Source organism: Aphelocoma coerulescens, chromosome 17 (assembly GCF_041296385.1).
Source record: "Aphelocoma coerulescens isolate FSJ_1873_10779 chromosome 17, UR_Acoe_1.0, whole genome shotgun sequence".
In the NCBI taxonomy this organism is placed as follows: Eukaryota; Metazoa; Chordata; class Aves; order Passeriformes; family Corvidae; genus Aphelocoma; species Aphelocoma coerulescens.
In genome coordinates, this window is record NC_091030.1 from 1,630,812 (window position 1) to 1,650,071 (window position 19,260).

Here is a 19,260-nt window from a genome sequence, read left to right on the forward strand (position 1 = left end):
GGCACTTGGAGCAGCCCCAGAGAGCCTGGGAGGAATCCCAGAGCATCAGGAGTGACCTGAGAAGGTCCTGGGAAAGGCCTGGGTCAGCCTCAGAGGTGTCCAGGGAGACACACACGGCTCATCCTTCCCATCCGCAACCGGAATGCAGGAGGTTTGTGCAGTTCCCTTTGAGGTAGCTGAGTAATGCAGAGGCATTGGGGTCCGGATTTATCCCACTAATTACAGGCATTGATTGAATAGTGTTCGCACTGGAACGAGTGGAAAGGGGTGGCTTGGCTCTGAGCAGTCCTCTGACAACACCTTTCTGTTCTCTGTGGTGGTGTTTGAGGTGACCAATTCGAAAAACTGCAGCATCATTTAGGTATCAAAGGCAGCCAGGATGAATCTGGATAAGGCTTGCTCAAGATTTCACACCAGGCTGTGCTAATCAGTGAAGACAGCTTTTCCTGCAGGATGCAATGCCATCTCTTCAAAGTAATGTACAAAAGGAATCCTGGCTTCTTTCTGATTAAAACCAGGGAATGTATCGTGTGTTGCCTGTGTTGTGCTGTCCAGGAAGGTACATTCAGCATCAATTCTCATCAGGTGTGCTCAGCACAGCGTTCACAGGCGCGTGTGCTCGGGAAACCCTGGAAAACCCTCCCTGAAATGGAGCGGGGGAGCCACTGCAGGGCTTGGGGGAGGTTTCCTGGTACAAGTGCTGCTGGATTTAATGCAGATACAGGTTTGGCTTTTTCTCAGTCAGGGCCAGAAAGCCACGGCCTGTGCGTTAGTGCCATCCATTTCCTCACTGTGTGAGCAATCCTGAGCCTTTGTGCTTCCCACAGCCTCTACTCCTGCCTTTCATGTTTGGGAAGCTGCTCTGTAATGTGTGGAGTGAGCAATTGTTGCCACCCCCAGCATTCCCAGAGGGAGAGTGGAAATGCTCTGCTCGGTTAAGGCTCCCATACCTGTCTCCAGAACACCAGTGGGGTTGCTCCCAGCGGAGCAGGGGTAGGACCCTAGGGAGGAGCTAATCTTTGCTCTCTGATTGAGCTTCCAGATGCTTCCCCAGGAGATTCAGCCACCTGAATATTTATGGGATAGGAGACATTTCAAATTATTTGTGCAACACTAATTTTTGCTAATTCTAGGCCAGTCAGTGAGTACTTTGTTCTTAGCTACATCCACAGGAAATTTAAAATTCTATTTTAAATATTTTTCAATTTTTAAAATTGAAGTAAAATGCCAGTACTGCTAAGATCTCCTTGAGGAGGAACACAGCCAGGAATCTCCATGGAGAGCTGCTGGAGCTGCCGACCATGTCAGCCCTGTGATTTCTATTGCTGTGGCAGCCTAGCGTTAATTAGTGTGTGCCAGGAGGTGAGCTGGCAACTACCATGACAGGTCTGTGCCAGAACCCTGGCTCACATGAAGCATTCCTCCCAAGGCAAGCCTCTGTACGGAATACTGAGGGGTATTCTGGGGAAAATTCTGGGAGAAGAAGCTGCACATTCCATGGTCCTGCCTGAGCAAAATGCTGAAGTGCATTTCTAGTAGTCGTTGGTTTAGTGGAGAGGCTGCAGCTCGCCAGAGTAAGGAATGCTGGAAAGCAGTTGGGAGGGCAGAGAAAGGAACGGCACTAAGGTGGGATGTTTGCTGCTCCCACATCGTGTTTTCATTGCACACCTCTGTCTTAGCTGGTATTTGATTGCTTTGAAAGCTCTCCCCAAACTGCTGCAAGTGACAAGCAAGGAGGTTTCACCTCTTTTAGGGACAGATTGGATCTGTAAGTGCTCATAAATTAATGCTACAATAGGGGTCCTAGAAAACATCAGGGCCAGTGTTACATGGCTGAAGACCCTGGGTATAACCCAAAGAAAGACACAGGGAAGTTAAAATTGAGTTGGAAATCACATTGCTGTTTTGTTGAATTATGTATTAGGGTTTTTTTTTAACTTTTTATTGTAATTGTTTTGATTTTGTAACTACCTGTATTGCTTTTGGCTTGGAAACAGATTTTACTGTAAACACAAGTGGTTTAAGCAGAGTGGGGAGGGACTTGCTTTTCACTTTTGCATATTGCCTTCCCCTTTTGCTGAACCAGTGTTCTGTGTGTGTGTGTACAGAGCTGATCCCTCCCCTGGGCAGGCAGGCAGGCAGACAGCGGCTGTCATTCTCCTCTTGGTGCTTAACCAGCGAGATTGCAGCCTGTGTCTCTGAAACAGCATCCAGTCTGAACTGAGCCTCTACCTGGGGCTGGCAGGAGCCCAGACAGAAATCACAGAATTAATTCTGCTTCTAGGTAAAAACCTGAAGCCCTGACTTAAGGGAGGGATGCTGGAAGGCGAGTGTGTGTGGGAGCTGCCTCCAGAACCAGAGGGCTTTTGGTGTTGGGGTCCTGCCAGGTATATGGCGACACTGAAGTGAGATGTGGGTATGTGCAGGTGTTTTCTCATTCTCATCTTTCTGATTGTTACTTCTAAGGATAAACAATCTTGTTTTCCAGAACTTATTGCTCCTGTGATATTGAAGTTATTATGGAGGTGAGAGGCTGCTTCCAGAGAGCAGTGAGTGAGAGGTGCAGTTGTGGGATTCCTGCCTAAGGGAAATCAGAACAGCTGAATGGGATCAAGCCACGGGTCCACCCAGGCCAGTGTCTTGTCTCTAATGGTCCACAGCAGTTACCAAAGAAGAACAGGGCAAACAGATATGGATGTGGCAGGTGGTTCAGGCAATTCTTTACCCACAAGCAAGTAATTTTTTGTTTAATAGCCCCAATGGGTTATTTTGAATTTATCTAATCACCTTTTGCAGCTATGTAAACTTCTGGCATAAACAACCTCCTGTCCTGATGAGTCCTGTGGTTTGACCATGATCTGTGTGGAAGAAGAGCTCCTTCCATTTGGTTTGATGCTTTCCACTGAGTAACTCCCTTCCCAAGGCTGTGAGTCTGTCCCTTCAGAGCTTTCGCTCCAGGAGTGTTTAACATTGTCAGCGATAATGTGAGACAAGGTAATGCTAAACCAGCTTTTACTTGATGTAAAGTTCAGCATTAATTGGCCATTTACATCTCCTTCATGTTTAAAATCTGTGAACTTTGAACATTGTTCCCATGAAGGTTCCACAGCTCCGCTGCTGTTCCTTGTCCAGTGATAAGTCTGATAGCTGTTGTCTTCTTCCATTTGGAGGATCTGTTTCTCCTGAGACTTTCTACCAAGAAGTGGTGACTAATTTGATCATGAGGTGCACATATGGTGACACCCCTGCTGTGAACAAAAATAAGCTTTCCTTCACACAAACCTTGATTTTATCATTCCTCTGTCTCTCTTAAACCTCCTCTTCATTTCCAGGGCCGTCCTCTTCCTGGCAGGGGTTATTCTTTCTCCCTCTTGTTCCCAAAAGAGCCTTCATCCATACTCCGTGCTAGTGCTTGTCTCCCTGCGTATAGGACTTCTTCCAATGTCATGGCTTCTTAAATCCTTGGTTAGAGCTGCTTTCACATCCCACACAGAGAGGGTTTCCATACTGCAGTGTCTTTCCCCTGCATCCACGGCATGTTCCCAGAGAAGCCTCCTTGCTAATTGATGTCATTTGTGGTGGGAGAGATTTCCTAAGGCTTTCCTAGGGGTGCTCTGCCAGCCTCCCTCTCGTGACTGATCCCTGGCATTGCACACTACTCCGGGAGCAGCAGTTCCTCTCTGTGTTTATCTGACTTGAACAGGGTCTGACAGCATCTGACTGCAGGAGGGCTCTGAATATCTCACATGGTGGGAGCGTGGTCACCTCAGTGTACAAGTACACAGTGATGTCTGCACTTAGAAAACACCAAAACACTGTGACTTGCCTGGGTTTGATGGCATTATGAAAGGACTTTTATATTAAGAAAGCTGTGGCAAAAATTACTGCAGGTTTTCTGATCCCAGTATTCCTTCAGGCCTGTTCTTCTTCAGTGTGTTCAGAATTAGCTCTTGAAGTAGGAGTGGCAGTCCATGAGGTAGGATATAAACATCATATGGCTGCCTACTTCTCTGGAAAGATACTCAGATACAGGATCAGAGGCAGGGTATAAGAACAACATGAAAATATACTGATACTAAATCCAGCCATCCAAAAAGGCACTCCTCTCATCTTCTGCTGGATTTGCTCCCCAACTGGTTGTGGATTTGAAGGCCTCAACTTGGGTCTCTCCTACAATCAGAGGGAGCCTAGATATGTCAGAATGGGAAGAAAGAAACAACTCAGGCCCTGTGGGTACTGCAGAGTGGGACTGCAGGCAAAAAACTGTTATTTCTCTCAATTTTCATGGGAATTCGTTGGGACAACCCAGATGGGATGTACTGGTTGAGAATCCACAGTGCTTTGGGATGCCTAAATGACAGTTAGGCCCCAACAACCAGATGCAGGTCAGTCACCATTGTATGTCTGGAGCTAAAACAGAGAAAGTGCTTTCTGGTGTCAATTTTTGTATCTAATACTTTTTATTTCCTTCTCACTAGTATTTGCTGACAGCAGCAGAACTGCAGTTGCACATGAGCAGACTTTATTATCTGCTAGAAGATCTCTCCCATGGTTCAGCGTGAGTGAGAAGCGAGGGACCTGTGAATAAACATGAAGAATTTATGGATGGTTAGAAAATCCTCATTATTTATCATTTCCACAGTTGAATTGTAACCAAAGGCCTGCAAGCATCTTTGTTATAAAGTGAGTGAGTTAATCTAGAATCTCCTTTTAAGTAGATTTCTGCTGTCCAGATAATGTGGGGATTAATTCTGCAAACTTATATGGGGCTGACATGAACGAGCTGCGCTACAGAGAGCTGGGAGGAAGGAATATGTTACCACTATTAGTTTCCTTTCTTCTCACAGTTTCTCCATTTTGTTGTTTTATGACTTTTTTTACTGCTAAAAAACCACTTCAGTTTTAAAATCCCAATCTATTTTATCATCTAGTAAATACATCTATAAATCTGTCAGAAAAAGAAGTGGTTGTGGGTTTTTGCATGGCAGAGCAGTGGTTCAATGTCAGGGTGGCTCAAGGGTCAGGGATTTAATTCAGTGGCATGTGCAAGGCAAAAGTGAAGTGTCAGGAGGCCACACTGAGCTCATTGCCTAATTACTCACTTATATCTGTGTGGAAGTCCCAAAGCTTCTAAACAAGGGCTTGGGGAAGTTCTGGCTCACATCCTTTTCTCTTGGACCCTGTGATCTATTCCAGTTCAAGAAGGGGCAATGACTGACAGGCCAGAGCACCCTGGAGTCCAGGGCTTCCTGGCATCCCACTGGCTTGTTTCCATTTCTGACAGTGGTAGGATTCTTCCTGGGCAGGTCCCAAATCTCAGCCAGGAATCCCAGAGCTCTGTTAAAGGATTGCATTTCCAGGTGCAGGATGAATGAAGTCTCAGGAATTTCCCTGATATTGCTGACTCCACGATAACCTCTTTATTTGTTCTACTCTGCCTTGCCTGGATCCCTCCTACCTTCTTCAGATGGTTTGAGCAAAGAACACATCAAAAGGTGTAGGCATGTCTCTCATCAACTAAATACCAGCAGTCAGGTTATCTGAAATCTTTTTCTTTCACTGGAAAGAAAGTGCCTTCAGGGGTTCTCATTGTGTACCCCAAAAGTATACAGCAAAACAGCTCTTGAGTAGAGGCAGCAGCAGCAGCCCCCATCCCGCTCACTGAAACACTCTGTGTTCACAATAACCCCCCTGCTTTGATCTCTTGCCAAAAATAACACAGACAGTCTATTAAAACATCTTTAATGACATGATATAATTAAAAATATCTAACGTGCAATTCAAAGAAATGAATATGAAGCTTGTTTAGGTCTATTTCCACACCCCTCAAAACTTGACTGACAGGTTCCAAATCTTCAATAATTGGCCTGAAAATGTATGAATACCCCAATATTATGGTGTGTGTGTGTGTCTGTGTGTGTGTGTGTCGTACATTATCAGTTGGGAGCACAAGGGACAAATAATCAGATTTGAAAGGATTTAGGTGCCATGGTAGCTTTAAAAATCCTGCAAGGCACATCACTGCATCTGTGAGCATTTACATTTCTGTTTAAAGTGGTCTGAAAAGCCTTGGAGACACTCATCCCTGAGGCTTTTAACAGCCTGTGTGTTTTAAGTCTCTGAAACAGTTGAGAAGTGAGCTCTAAATGCCTTAGTCAAAGGACAATGTTTGTGAATTGATTCCTTTTCTTCACAGTAACACAGAGAATTTGTACAGCACCTCATCTTTCAGACGTGCAGAGCAGACCAGAGGAGCCAGAATGACTGCCAAGTCCCAGGGGAATCCTGATTATTAGATCATAAAGTAACTCTGGGCATGGTCTAATATGAAAGTGACAATTAGGAAAGCTTCTGTTCCTGAGTCTGCTCTGGTCTACAGGACAGTGTCAGCTGAGACAATTTCAGAGTCAGCAAGGCAAGCAGGTCAGTGCAAATGAACAAACAGGTGAACCTCAGCCCAGCATGAGCCCAGCTTTAGCAAATGTGAAATTAGATGTGTTTATTTGAGTCCTGGCTAAAGAGTTTAAGTTGGCAGTTTTAACCCTGAATGGCCATGACTCAGCTGAGAGACAAACCCTCTTTTTTGCCCTTTGTTTCTCCTTTGATCCTCTGCACATTTTGTAGAGGCCAAGACTAAGAAGGATTGGTTTTGAAGGATTCCTGGTCAGGAGGAACATTCATTGGAAGGGACACATGGACATCATCACTGAGATGGAAGCACAGACAGATTGGGCAGAAAATACCTGCATTTTCCCTAGAACATGGAAGCACTTGGCTGTTATATTCTGACTGTATTTTAATGCTCTTCCAGTCTTCACTAATGGCAATACTGCAGGTATCATCTCTCAAGTGGGCACAGAAGAGGACAGAGCACTTTTTTCAGACACCACCTCTCCTGATTTGACAGGATTATTTGGTATTAGTATTGCAATAGCTCAGGGCCTGCGTGCTCAGAGGCATTGTTTCATGTCTGACATGAGTAATCCCAGCTGTAGCCCAAGGAAGAGTCATGCAGGCTGTTCTTGTTTGGAGAATGAATAGCTTGCCATCCACCAGGAATCACAGACTTCCTGTGGAGCAGGATCCATTGTCTCAAAGTACAGCAGTCCAAGTACCAGCAAGTTGAAATAAGGCATCGAGGCTCTGGGAGCCCTGCAGGAAAATGACTTACATCCTCCAGTGACTTACACCTCTGTGATTTCTGTCTGGACCCTGTTAACTGTGCTCTGACAAGTCTTGAGTCGCAGAAAACTGTCAGTCATCAAAAACACTGCTGTTCCTGTGACTGGAGCTGTTCTCCTTGACCATCACTCGGTACGAGATGCGCATGAAGGAGCCCATGAGCAGCACAACGAAGAGGATCAGGAGCAAGGACCAGACCCCTGGCTCAATCCCCTTGAGGAAGCTTGGGCTGTCCTGGGGGATGGTGTTGGTCAGACTCAGCAGGTACCCAAGAGTCCAGCCAGATGATCTGTCACCCATCTATTGAAATTAAAAGGAGAGGTCAGAAGAGAAGGAGATGGCCTAGACCCCAGCTGTCTTTCTGTGCATGGGCCCAGGGCTTTGTATGTATTATCTGAGACTGATCCAAGGATTTGCCTTGGAATGAGGAGCTCTCTCTCTCTCTCAGTGCCCTGAGTACACCAAGAGGCCTTAATGGCACTTCCACGCACACCTCTGCCCATGGGCATGGGGAGCTGCATTTAAGCTCTGGCCTGAGCAGCCCCCCTCTCCTGAGCTGTGCTGTAGGGGAGTTCTCTGCTTACTGACTGGTTTTCCCAGTGGATCTTAAGTCTGCATTGTGGGTAGTTGTCTCTCTGGCCCTGGTTGAACCTCAGACTTATGTTTATGTTGCTTGTCTCTGTCTTTCCAGGCAGGGCTCCCTGGAGGCCCTATCTAATTACGTTGCCTTTCTCTGCTGGTCACCATGTAGCCCTGCTCAGTGGGACCATGGTGTGATTGCCAGTTTTGAAGAGGTCTGGGAACAGGCTTTCTTTTCTTTTGTGAAGGGAACGACTTGAATCAAATCCCCCTGTCCTTAGGGCCTCCAGATCCTGGAGCAATTTCAGACCTTATTAGAGATTAGGTTAGATTGTTAGATATTAGGAAGAAATCCTTCCCTGTGAGGGTGGGCAGGCCCTGGCACAGGGTGCCCAGAGCAGCTGTGGCTGCCCCTGGATCCCTGGAAGTATCCAAGGTCAGGCTGGATGGGGCTTGGACCAGCCTGGGATAGTGGAAGGTGTCCCTGCCCATGGCAGGGGGTAAAGATCATTTAATTCTAAGTTTCCTTCCAATCCAAAGCAGTCTAGGATTCTGTGATTCTATAAGGAATTTATCACCCCTCATGAGTATAAAGGTGGTTGCAAAAAAGTAGGGAAGCACCTTTTGGCTCAGGAAATGTTATCAGCAGCTTGTCCTTAGCATTAAGTGGAGATCAAGCTGTTCTTCCTTCCCTGTCAATCCAGATTTCTAAAGATGATGTTGATCCAGGTAAGTTTTTTGACCCATCTGTTTTTCAGTGGGGACAAGTGTCATCTCTAGCTCTCTAACACTGGTTTTCTTGTTTGCCACAACTATGAATCCATTTTGCAAAACCATCCTGCTGGAGAAGCCCAGCTGGTTAGGGCTTGTCAGTGTGGGAACAGGCTGGCTGTACTGGGACCAGCCCTCCCTGGTAACTGGGAACACTGCTGCGGGAACTGACCTTCTGGAATGCAGTCCAAGCAGGCCAGTCAAAGTCAAGAGCGTATCCTGTTGTACTGAGATGGAAGATGAAGGCAGACTCAGTGCAGTAATCAACAAGTGTATCCAGGCTTGCTTGGGACTCTCTGATCAGCTGGTGCCATTTCCAAAAAAGAAAAAAAAGAAAAAAAAAGGAAAAAAAAAAAAGAAGGAGAAATAAAAGAAGTAAATACTCAGTATCCGAATTTCAGGTCTGCTATAATCTCTCCTGTCCTGTTCTGGGACTGACTGTGGGACTGGAGGAGGGGTTTGTGTCCTGTGCAGATTGAAACCACATTTCCTGCACTCCCTGGGCTGTGGGGTGGAAATCAGTGTCATCTTTTACTGCCTTTGATCCCATCTTATTAAGCCAGATCCAAGAGCAGCAGGACTGACAGCCAGGTTGCCTTGCTGGTGAATTGCTTGGTAGGATTGATTCCCTGCTCTCTAATTAGGTTGAGCTAATGCTGCAGCCTTTCTCCCAACTGGAACATTGGGATCTTTCTCCTCCTTCCCGAAGAGAATGCTTTAGGGAACTGCTTATGGGCTTTGCTGCCTCATTAACAAACCCCGGAGAAATTGTCCCATTTGAATGTTGCTGTGGATGCTCCACCAGTGTAAGTGCAAATGAGGGTGACCTCATAACCACCAACTGAGGAAAGAACCGACAAACTCCCCCTGGCTTGAGCTCTGTGGGCCCAGATGAAATGGGAACCCTGGAGTCTGGGTGGATGTGTCCCTTGCACTGAAGGACAGAAGAGTAACAGCAAGACCAAGGTGATGTACAGGAGGCAGTAGACAGCCTTCCTGTTTACTCCTTAAAATATAGTAAAAGGTATTTGTGGCTTTTCATTTAATTAGGTCCAGGTGTTACCAGCAGCAGCTGGGGTTTGAGAGGAAGGAAAATAAGTGGAGCCTGTTTCCTCAAAGTAAAAAAAAAAAGCAAATAAAAACCCCACAAAAAACCAAACCCCACATAATCCAGACAAATCTAAGTTTTCCTTGAGGGAGCCAGTAAGTTACAGCTCTGTCAGTCTGAGCCCTGAGGGCTTTTACAACAAACTGGTCCGTGCTTCCCATTCTCCCTGCACCCCCAGGTACTCCACAGTTACCTCTTTGACGGACATCCCACACAGCCTCCTGACAGCCTGGCCCAAGTCAGGAGAGGGTACAGCTCCTCTCATGAAGTCCATGGCCTCAGAAACCACCTACAACAGCAGCAGAAATAATCATCAGGTAGGACTGTGCTCTGTGTCCTTGCACTGCACACCAGAAATTACCCCTGGCAAGTGAGGGGCAGTGGCTGTCCATTGCCAGGGTGCCCTTGGTGTGCAGGGCTGGGTCCAGTGCCTTGGAAGGGCTCCAGGGACACGAGCAGAGCTGTTGGTGTCTGGAGATGGAAACAGCTCTGTTCTCTGCCTGCATCCAGCAGCCTTCCTGGCTCTGCCTGGACAATAGACTGGCCATAGAATCAAAAAATTATATTGGTTGCAGAAGATGTCTAAATTCAAGTTCAACCATTAAGCCAGCACTGCCCAGCCCACCACTAAACAATGTCCCCAGGTGCCACATCTACAGAGCTTTTAAACCCCTCCAGGGGTGGGGAATCCACCCCTGCCCTGGGCAGCTGTGCCAGGGCTTGACGACCCTTTTGGTGAAGGAATTTTCCCTGAGATCCAATCTAAACCTCCCCTGGTCTAGCCTGAGGCCGTTCCCTCTCCTCCTGTCCCTGTTCCCTGGCAGCAGAGCCCGACCCCCCCGGCTGCCCCTTCCTGTCAGGGACTTGTGCAGAGCCACACGGTCCCCCCTGAGCCTTCTTTGCTCCAGCCTGAGCCCCTTTCCCAGCTCCCTCAGCCCTCCTGGGGCTCCAGACCTTTCCCAGCTCCGTTCCCTTCCCTGGACACAGTACAGCCCCTCAATGTCCTTGCAGTGTGGGGCCCAAAACTGAGCACAGTATTCATGGTGTGGTGTCACCAGTACTGAGGACTGGGAGGTGATCCCTATGCTCCTTGGCACCACGTCCATGGGAGACTCAGGAGCAGGGAGCTGGGGAAATGTCCGTAACTACCCTCCCTGGAAATGCACTCAGCTTGCCCTAGGATCATGAGCTGCTCCTGGCTTAACAAGCCAATGACTTTGGACACTGAATCCAGGTTCTCAGATAGAAGAGTGCTTGTGGTGCAGCATGACCAGATGTTTGCTAAGGGAGGGGCAGAGGATCTCCATTTTTGCCACAGACTTGGTGTGGGAAGACCTGCTCAGCACACAAGTCCTGACTGTCCCATCCCTGCTGGCTCTGCAGAGCCCCAGAGCTGGTCTCAGAAGCAGACACTGAGGAGACATGGATGAAGAAAGCTCCACCACAGTCACTGTGGGAAGCCAGTGATCCACGTTTGAACAGCTGTGTGGCAATGAGGGGGAGAGGGCAGGAGGGTCATGGTCTGGCTGCTCCCACTGTATTTATTAATGGTCAAACTGGTCCCAGTTCATGGGTTCCCCATACCAGTTGCTTACCCCAGTGTAAATGAGAACTCACCAGAAACCTGGTCTGGAGAGGCTTGAGAGCACTGCTGAGGGAATGCTTGAAGAAGCTGCAGGAAGAGGAGGAGTTGAGCAGGCTTTGCACGAGTCTCACACAGGCAGTGGGATTGCTGGAGCCCGTGATGTTGAAGACCTCCTTGGGGCCAGGGATGTCCCGTGTGTCATCACTGGCAGCACAAGGCCCAGCATGCACTGATTGCCACTGCACTTCCCGGGAGTAGCTGAGGGGCCAGCAGGGATTGGACATTGTTTTAGCACTTCTCTGATCCTGGAGACAGAATAAAACAAGGACAGAGGCAGCAAGAGAGGACATTGGCATCCCAGGGCTTCACACAGGAAGACAGAATGTAACACGGTTAGGAACAGCTTTCCCCAAGCACCACAATGCTGAGATCAAGCAGGGAAAGCTTTGCCAAATCTTACAGCATTGGGTCAACTACGAGGCCCAGCCAGGTCCCAGCTCCTGCTGAGTTTGGGGCCAGTGCAGTGACTGGACCTGCTGTGGGAGGTGATGAGTCCCAGCCCTACCCACGCTCCCTTAGAGCACAAATACAGTATCATGCATCCTGTACTCTTTCTAGTTGCTGTTCTGATCTGCCTTCCAAACGGTTCAACCCCACAAGTGTTTCTTATCTCTAGAAATTTCCCTATATAATTGTGGTGAAGCTGGTGTCCAATGTGGGACATTCAGGTCTCAAATAAGGGCAGGGGGGCTTTACAGGGAGGAAGGTGGATGGGCAAGGAGAAGTTAATTCTGAAAAAACACAGTTTTGATGAAGACTAAGGTGATTCTTGAGTTAGTACCATCCTACACCACTCTTTTCTTCCCTCCCATTTCCCAAGTGAAATAAAGTTTGGAAGAACCAAAACACCCACATGTTTTCAAAATGAAATACTGCTCTTTTAAAGATGCTCCAGGGTTAAAGTCAGCAAAGGAAACACCCCAAATGGAAGGCCCCAATTGGTTCCTGGGTGCTCCCATTCCAGGATGGAGGAGCAGTTCCCAGGAGCCAAGGCAAGCCTTGCCTCTCCTCACCCTGAAGGTGATGTTGACACCTCTGGAGAGCCATTTTGTGCATGTGTGTACTAAGCAGGAGTCAAATAGAACCTGTAAGTAGGAAACCCTTGAATGGGTGCCTGTGCTTCTGCTTGGAGAGAGAGAATATTTTACAAAAGCTCTGGGTTTTTCTAATATATGCAAACAGGGGCATTGACTTTAAAGTGATTGACATTTTGCCCATTATCACACCTTGTGCAGCTGTCATTTAGTGATGTTGTGCCCAGGAGCTTTGCAGGTGCCCTTGGCAGACACTCACCTGGATGAGCAGGGAGAGCAGCCTGCTGCGGAGCTGCTCCGTGCCGTGGCAGGGGCACTGGTGGGTGTGCAGCCTGTGTGTCTGCCCATAGAGCTGCAGCCTCACTCCCTCCTTTGGGGCCTGCTTCTCTTCTTCCAGCTCAGAAGTGAGCTGTGCTGAGGCTCCTCCCACGGACAGGACTCCTGCCATCCCCTTCCCAGAGGGGACCAATTGTCCTCGCCAGTCGTACTGACCCAAAAAGAACAAGAGAGGTCAGACCTTGAGACTTCTCCATCTCGGTCACAGCCAGGTGCCAGCATTAGTGCAGAGAGAAAGCAGCTCCATGGTGCCCCACAGCTCAACTCTTTTTTGCCCACAGGACACAAGGATGCTGAACCAGCGGCTTTGGAGGGAACAGAGGAGCCATTGCACAGGCACTGCCACCTGCACAGAGCCTTCCCTCATCCGTGGGGGCAAACAGGGCTCCCCAGCCTGGATGGCCGAACCAGGCAGTGTCTCAGCAGGCAAGAGCAGGGGAGAGCGGGGAGGGTGGTGGGGAATGGCAGGGACGTTTCCAAGAGGGCAGATAAGGGTTTCAAGTGCTGCCTTGATGCTAAAGTGATCCTTCTGTCAGAAGAACCCTGTGGCCTCATCTCCTGCAGTCTTGCAGAACTGACTTTGGCAATGCTGAAGTTGGCAGCACAGGCAGGGGAGTTTACATGGGGTGAACACTCTGTGCCTGGCCAGGGGAGGCTGTACTGCTGTCAGCGGGTCTGGCAATTCCCTAACCAGTGTGTGCTTGCTGCTGGCTACCAGAGCTGCTTTTCACATCCCTGATGAGGAGTAACTCAGTCTACCCCACCTTTCTCTTGCCCTCTGAGGCCCCTTTGGCTTGAGAAGTGATGGGCAAAACAAAAAACTAAAACTTTTTTGTTGTTGTTTAGCAAGTGCCTTCTAAATACAGACCAGGCCTCCCTGGTGTCTGACTGAGAGGAAATGAGATGGGCTTTTGCTTTGGCAGCAACAGAATCTGCTTCTCTACTGTTCACAAGATACCCCACGGGACAGCTGGACTCCAGTGGCAATCCCACAGCACTCCAGAGACAGCAGCAACACCTCACCTCAACCAGCTGGTGTTGGATCGAAGCTGCCTCCTCTGGAAGACAGTGGAAGTTGTGCTGAAGAACTGTTTAAAGCACAGGGGTTTACCCATCCCTCCATGTGCTTCTGTGGCTCTCTGTTAACAGCAGCTGCTCAGCCCAGCTCTGTGTGCCCCAGGGAGAATCATCCTTTACCTTGAAGAAGTTCTCCAAGACGTAGTTAACAGCAACCCAGTTGAATGCTTCCTCCTCTGGGCTGGACAGGATTTGTGCCCCTTGAAAGTTGAAGGGGGACGACTTCAGGGTCCCAGTCAGAGCTGCAAGGAGACCGTCAGAGAGGATGGGATGGGTGAGGCTAAACACAAAAGAAAAAGAAGGCACATTTGATGTTACAGGACCCTGCCAGGAGCAGCCTGCAGTGGGGGCACACTGCAGGGCTTCTGCTGTGCTCCCCACTTCGGGCAGTAGCCCAGAGACACAGTGACAATTCCACTCCTGCTGCTGCTTCCCTCTCCCCTCGCATGGCACTGGAGGCAAGAACAGCAGAGGGATGATTTGAACAATTGTGCCACCATTTAAGAATTTGGGACCTTAGTACCCTCTGTCACTGAGGAAATCCTCTGGCCTCATCCCACTGGCCTGGTCCCCTCCAGACCCTACTTTTCCCCAGTGCCTAAAAGGAGATAATGCAGTGACTGAGAGCAGGGTCCACAAAAGCATGTGTGATAAGGTGAACCTTCCCACCACCATTTCCCATTTGCTGACAAGAAACACCCCTTCAAGCCCATGTGGGCTGTCACACAAACTGAAAACACTTGAGCTTCCAGACTGATGGGTGTTTTCTCAAGCACTAATTGTGAAATTGTAATTGTGAAGGAGACGCTACCCAGCCTGGCAGCAGCTGCAAGACTCCCATCTTCATGGCTGCCTGGAGGAACAGGATGGAGACACAGCCAAGCCATGCTCCTCTCTTCAGGGCCTGAGGAAGGTTTACCTGACTAGCAGATTAGGGATGGCTCACACTGCAGAGCAGACAGGGTGAGATGCCTGCAGAATGATCCCGTGATGTGTGCTGATCTCTGGGTGTGGGTTTGCAACATTCACTCACTTCAGCTGCCTCATGCTGGCGGTGGCTCCCAAGTACAGGGGGGTTTGGCTGTGCTGCTCTGCTGGGATCTCGTTCTGGGCCCAGTTCAAACATGGCTCCAAGCTCTTCCCAGCTTTCTGAGGAGAATCTGAGTAGCTGGAGACTCCTGGACCTGAGGACCACGGAACAGAATAGAATTTTAAGGGAAGTTATGGGAGAACTGTGAGAGCTGTTACCCCAGAGATTGCTATCCTAGGACACAGCTGAGACTGGCAAAGATGGAATGAAGGAGTTTTTCCAGGTATCCATCCTGCTAAAATATGGAACTGGGACCATAACACATGTGCATAGAAATCCCAAATTGCACTAAGACTACCCTAGCTCTGCAGCTGAGACATCTATCCCAGCCACACGACTGCTGCAGCAGCTAAGGCTGTCTCAGCCCACAGAGGAAAAAATGTGTTTAGTTGCTCTAAAAATAATCAAAAGGACACACAGAGACTGATGTGTCACCTCTCTCCTCCAGTCACCAAGCCCCTGCCAGCAAGCAAGACACCCCTGCTCTAGAGGAAGCCAGTGTGCTCTGCAGAGGGAAGCTGTGTGCCAGCCTTGACTCATTTTTCCATCAAGTCAGTGGAGTCTTAAATGTTGGTTTTGAACCAGGAAGAGCCTTCCTTCCCCATCCTCCTGACTCCCTCAGCACGTGCTTTGCTGTTTGGGGCCCTGTGCAGGGCTGAGCTGCAGCTTTCCTGCAGCCCCTGCAGGGCTGTGGCTGTGCTGCCATGCAGACAGGGCTGCTCACACCTGGGCTTCTTGTGCTGCTCACAGAGCTGCTGCTGAACCCAGCCACTGAACAAGGGACATGTACAAGGTTTCAGGGAGCCCTCCTTGCATCTTCTGTGTGTGATTTGTGTTGTTTACAGCCTGCAAGGGCACAAAGCCTGTTCCCTGCTTGCTGTGCAGCTGCCCTCCCACAGCATGCTGCTGCTGAGGGCTCAGTCCTTCCCAGCATCCCGCTATAATCGGGCTTTAACATCAAAGCAAGATTAGGAGATAGGGAAGGAAAACCCCATCATTAATGTATGTAACCCTCTCAGCTGGTATTGGCAAGGACAAACTGATTCAAATTCATGATGAAAATCCTAAAATTCTCTGAAATGTGATACCTAAAGGCAAGCTGAACTCGTGCTGTCAAATGCCACATAGGGGATTGGAGTCTTTGCAGCTCTGTTGTCCTGGAGCTACCCCACTTACTGCCCAGGGCACGGTCAGGAGGAAGCAGAAGATACCAGGAATCGTCCTGCAGTCAGCTTTGTCTCCATGGCTTCTCCTGGGTAAGAAGCTCCAGCAACCCTGGCTCTGCCACTGATCCATGTGGACATCAGGACCAGCCCCATCCTCTCTGTGTGCTTCTCTGCCTGCAGCAGCCCCAAAATCCTGCTACTGCTAGGTGCCTGATGTCCAGCTGTGTGTGGCTAAATCTGCCCAGTAGAGAAGAGCTATGCTGAAAATAAGCACCTTGTGCCTCACTATTTCAGTGCACAGCTGGGCGGTGCAGGAGCCAAGGAATTTGTGGCCCTGATCCATGGACAGGTCTCTGTTTTTCCATCCATCCCATGCCAGTCCCACAGAGAACTGAGTAGGAACTGGGCACCTTACCTTGCACAGGACAGGAACTGCATCCTCTGATCACTCCGGTCTTGTTTGCCTTGGTGGTTGTCCACTGGTAGATGAACAGGATGGTGCGGGATGGGCCAGCGTCCAGAACAATGCCATACTGGAAAAAACCCAGAACATTCTACTGAAAACCACCACTGAATGCAAGCTGATTGATGCTGTAGGGTCACCCAGCATACACAGCAATTCTGGGTCACCCCTGGGCCTGCACTGCAGTATTTGAGTTTGCTTGTTACATTCAAAGAGCAAGTGAAGCCAGAAGATGAAGAGGATTTGCAGGGAACCATCTGCATTTCTGAATATACATGAGGAACAGCATGAGTGGAGAAATGCCCAGAAATACATCAGCCCTACAGAGGCATGCGCTGGAGCTGCTCCTGAAACCAGGCAGAGGGCTTCCCCTGAGAGCTGAGCCACCTGGAGCTCAGGAAAAACAGGTCCTAAAGCAGTGGGAGATGGCACTATACGAGTTCTCCACTGATTCTGGGACTTAAGCTGCTGCTGATTGGTTTGTCAGGCTTTTGTGCAGGAATTGGAGGGCTGCAGCTCGCTTCTCCCGAGAAACCCAGGAGTCCTGTGTCTTTGATGTCCCACTGCAGTGACAGGGTGACACAGGCTGGGTTTGCCCTGATACGGGCAGAGCTGTGAGAGCTGCAGCAACCAGCACTCACACTGTACAACACAGCAGCTCCTCAGAGACAGAGTCTTGGCAGGAAGAGCAGCAGCAGTGAACATGACCAGCTCAGCCCCTCATCCCCTGACAGCTCTGCTATTGCCCAGGCCAAGGGCTCTCTGTCTCTTTGCCCCCAGTGTTTGTCTCTTTCCTGCTGACTGAGCCTTGCTGCTCCCAGTAGATGAGGGTGAGCAAGTGGAGGCCACTGGACTACCCTACAGCACAGCTCTGGATGTACCCACATCCAAAATAGCTCCAGAGCTAGCCTAGGGCTCCTCTTCCCCCTATTACATGACCCCAGTTTGGGACATCTCCTACACAGACAGGAAGGAAACTCATGAGCTCCATGGTAGCGCCTGGTCAAAGCTGTATCTCACACACACAACACACAGCTGTAACTGAGTGGGAGGAGAAACCTCCTGAGAGGTTGATATTAATGCCACCAGAAGGGTTTCAGCACCAGGCAGAGCTGGCTGCAGCCTCTGAGCGAGGCAGGCTGCCTGCTGCCCTCCTGGAACTCCCAGTTGCACCAGTCCTGGCACCCCAGCCAGGGGCTGGTGGAGCTGGGCTGGAGCAGAAATGCGGAAGGAGGATGGAGCTCCCTGCCCGAGCCTGCTGGCAGCCTCCCACACCAGCGACAGCTCGGATTTCTAGCAGGGACACGTCGGCTGCCGCAGAAGAGGAAGAAAGGAATAGCATTGGTAGAGAAATGTGGATTTTTTTCCTCCTTCAGAAAATGAGAGGCTGCTGCTGAGAGCACAAGGGAGAAGGGGAGGGATTACCACATTTGTGCCCAACACCAGGAAAGGACAGAACGCGGAGCAATAAGGGGGTTTTTAATCCAATTTCGTGTCTGAGAGGAACGTGGAGGAGGGGTGCTATCTCTAGACACGCAGGATAACCTACTTCTGTTGGGTTAAACCATGGTGTGCCACTGAGCTCACCTCAGCAATGGGAGCATCAAGAGACAGAGCAGGTGGGCATTAACCCCCCCAGACCTGCGGGCATTAACCCCCCCAGACCTGACCCAGCTGTGAGGAGCATGCTGGCTCCTTGATTGAAATCAAGATAGAACCAAAGAGGAGAAGGCATGAAGGACATTTTTTTTAAGACAGAAGCAGCAGTTCAGGGCCACATTCCTACTGACTTTCGAGAGGAGCCTAGCTCTTTCCCTGCACTGACGCCACTGGTTCCTTGCTGCTCTGGGGCAGCTCCTGACATGGGCTGCCTCCCCTCAGCCTGCCCTGCATCTCCATTGATCCATGGACCATATCCAGCCTGTATTCCCTGACCAACCAAAGGGGTCAGCTTGTTTCTGGCTCGAAAAGCTACAGCATGTTGAAAGATGCCAATCTGTCCTGACAGCCTTGTTCCAGTCCCCTCCTCGGTTTGTAAGTAGCTCAGTAATAAAATGAATGTCAAAAGCAACAAACCAGCCCAGTTTAACTGCCTGTCTCACCCCTCGAGAGCCCTTACCTTGGTCCTGAGAGGGGCCATGGGCACATCTTTGGTGGAGACACAGAGCAGCACGATGCCCGTCAGTCCCGCTAGGATCACCAGCCAGGGGGGAAGCAGCTCACGCCAAGACATGAAGAACTTTCTCCTTTCACCAAAGAGGAAACAGTGGAGCAGCAAACTGACACCGGCTGCTTTAACAACCTTTAAAAAGAGCAGAAAGGCGTGGCCGGGGCCAGGCTCTGACTTCAGCCCAGCCCCAAGCCACCGGGACCACAAGGAGCGTGGGCCCGGCTGCGATGCGTCAGGCAGCGCTCCCTTGCATCGCTGCTGTCCATAAATAACAGCAGAGCTCCGTGCCCGTCCCAGTGCGAGCTCTGCAAGGGCACCGCTGCAACCTCGAAACCGCCCCAGGCAACGGGGTTGAGGTAAACAGAAATGTGGGGTTAACTCAGCTGTGCAATAAGCAGAAAGCAGGCAAAACTCACCCCTTTGGTATTTCACGTCTGGCAGTGTGAGCTTCCAAATTAGAAGCGGGGAAACTCCTTGTCACTGGATTTAACTTTATCTCTGAGGGCTCCAGGGTGGACCTGGGGTGCTTCCCCTCAGGTCCATTGGGGTGGGGCAGAGGACAGACACCCTGTCTGGTTCTTCCAACTGTACCTGTCTCCTTGGCCACTCCCAGGTGGCACCTGGGACACAGAAACATCT

At 49.7% G+C, this 19,260-nt stretch overlaps 1 protein-coding gene across 1 annotated transcript; it reads right to left on the reverse strand.

Annotated features, from left to right (window-relative positions):
- Positions 1–5,603: 5,603 nt before the first annotated feature.
- Positions 5,604–18,759, reverse strand: LOC138119733 (ectonucleoside triphosphate diphosphohydrolase 2-like). Its single transcript, XM_069031870.1, has 9 exons — positions 18,571–18,759; positions 16,404–16,521; positions 14,766–14,916; positions 13,853–14,012; positions 12,579–12,806; positions 11,258–11,530; positions 9,834–9,929; positions 8,705–8,836; positions 5,604–7,482 (listed from the first exon to the last, which is right to left on the reverse strand). Exons 1-9 carry the CDS (start codon positions 18,682–18,684, stop codon positions 7,255–7,257), a joined length of 1,500 nt encoding a protein of 499 aa, XP_068887971.1. The 5' UTR covers positions 18,685–18,759; the 3' UTR covers positions 5,604–7,254.
- Positions 18,760–19,260: the final 501 nt, after the last annotated feature.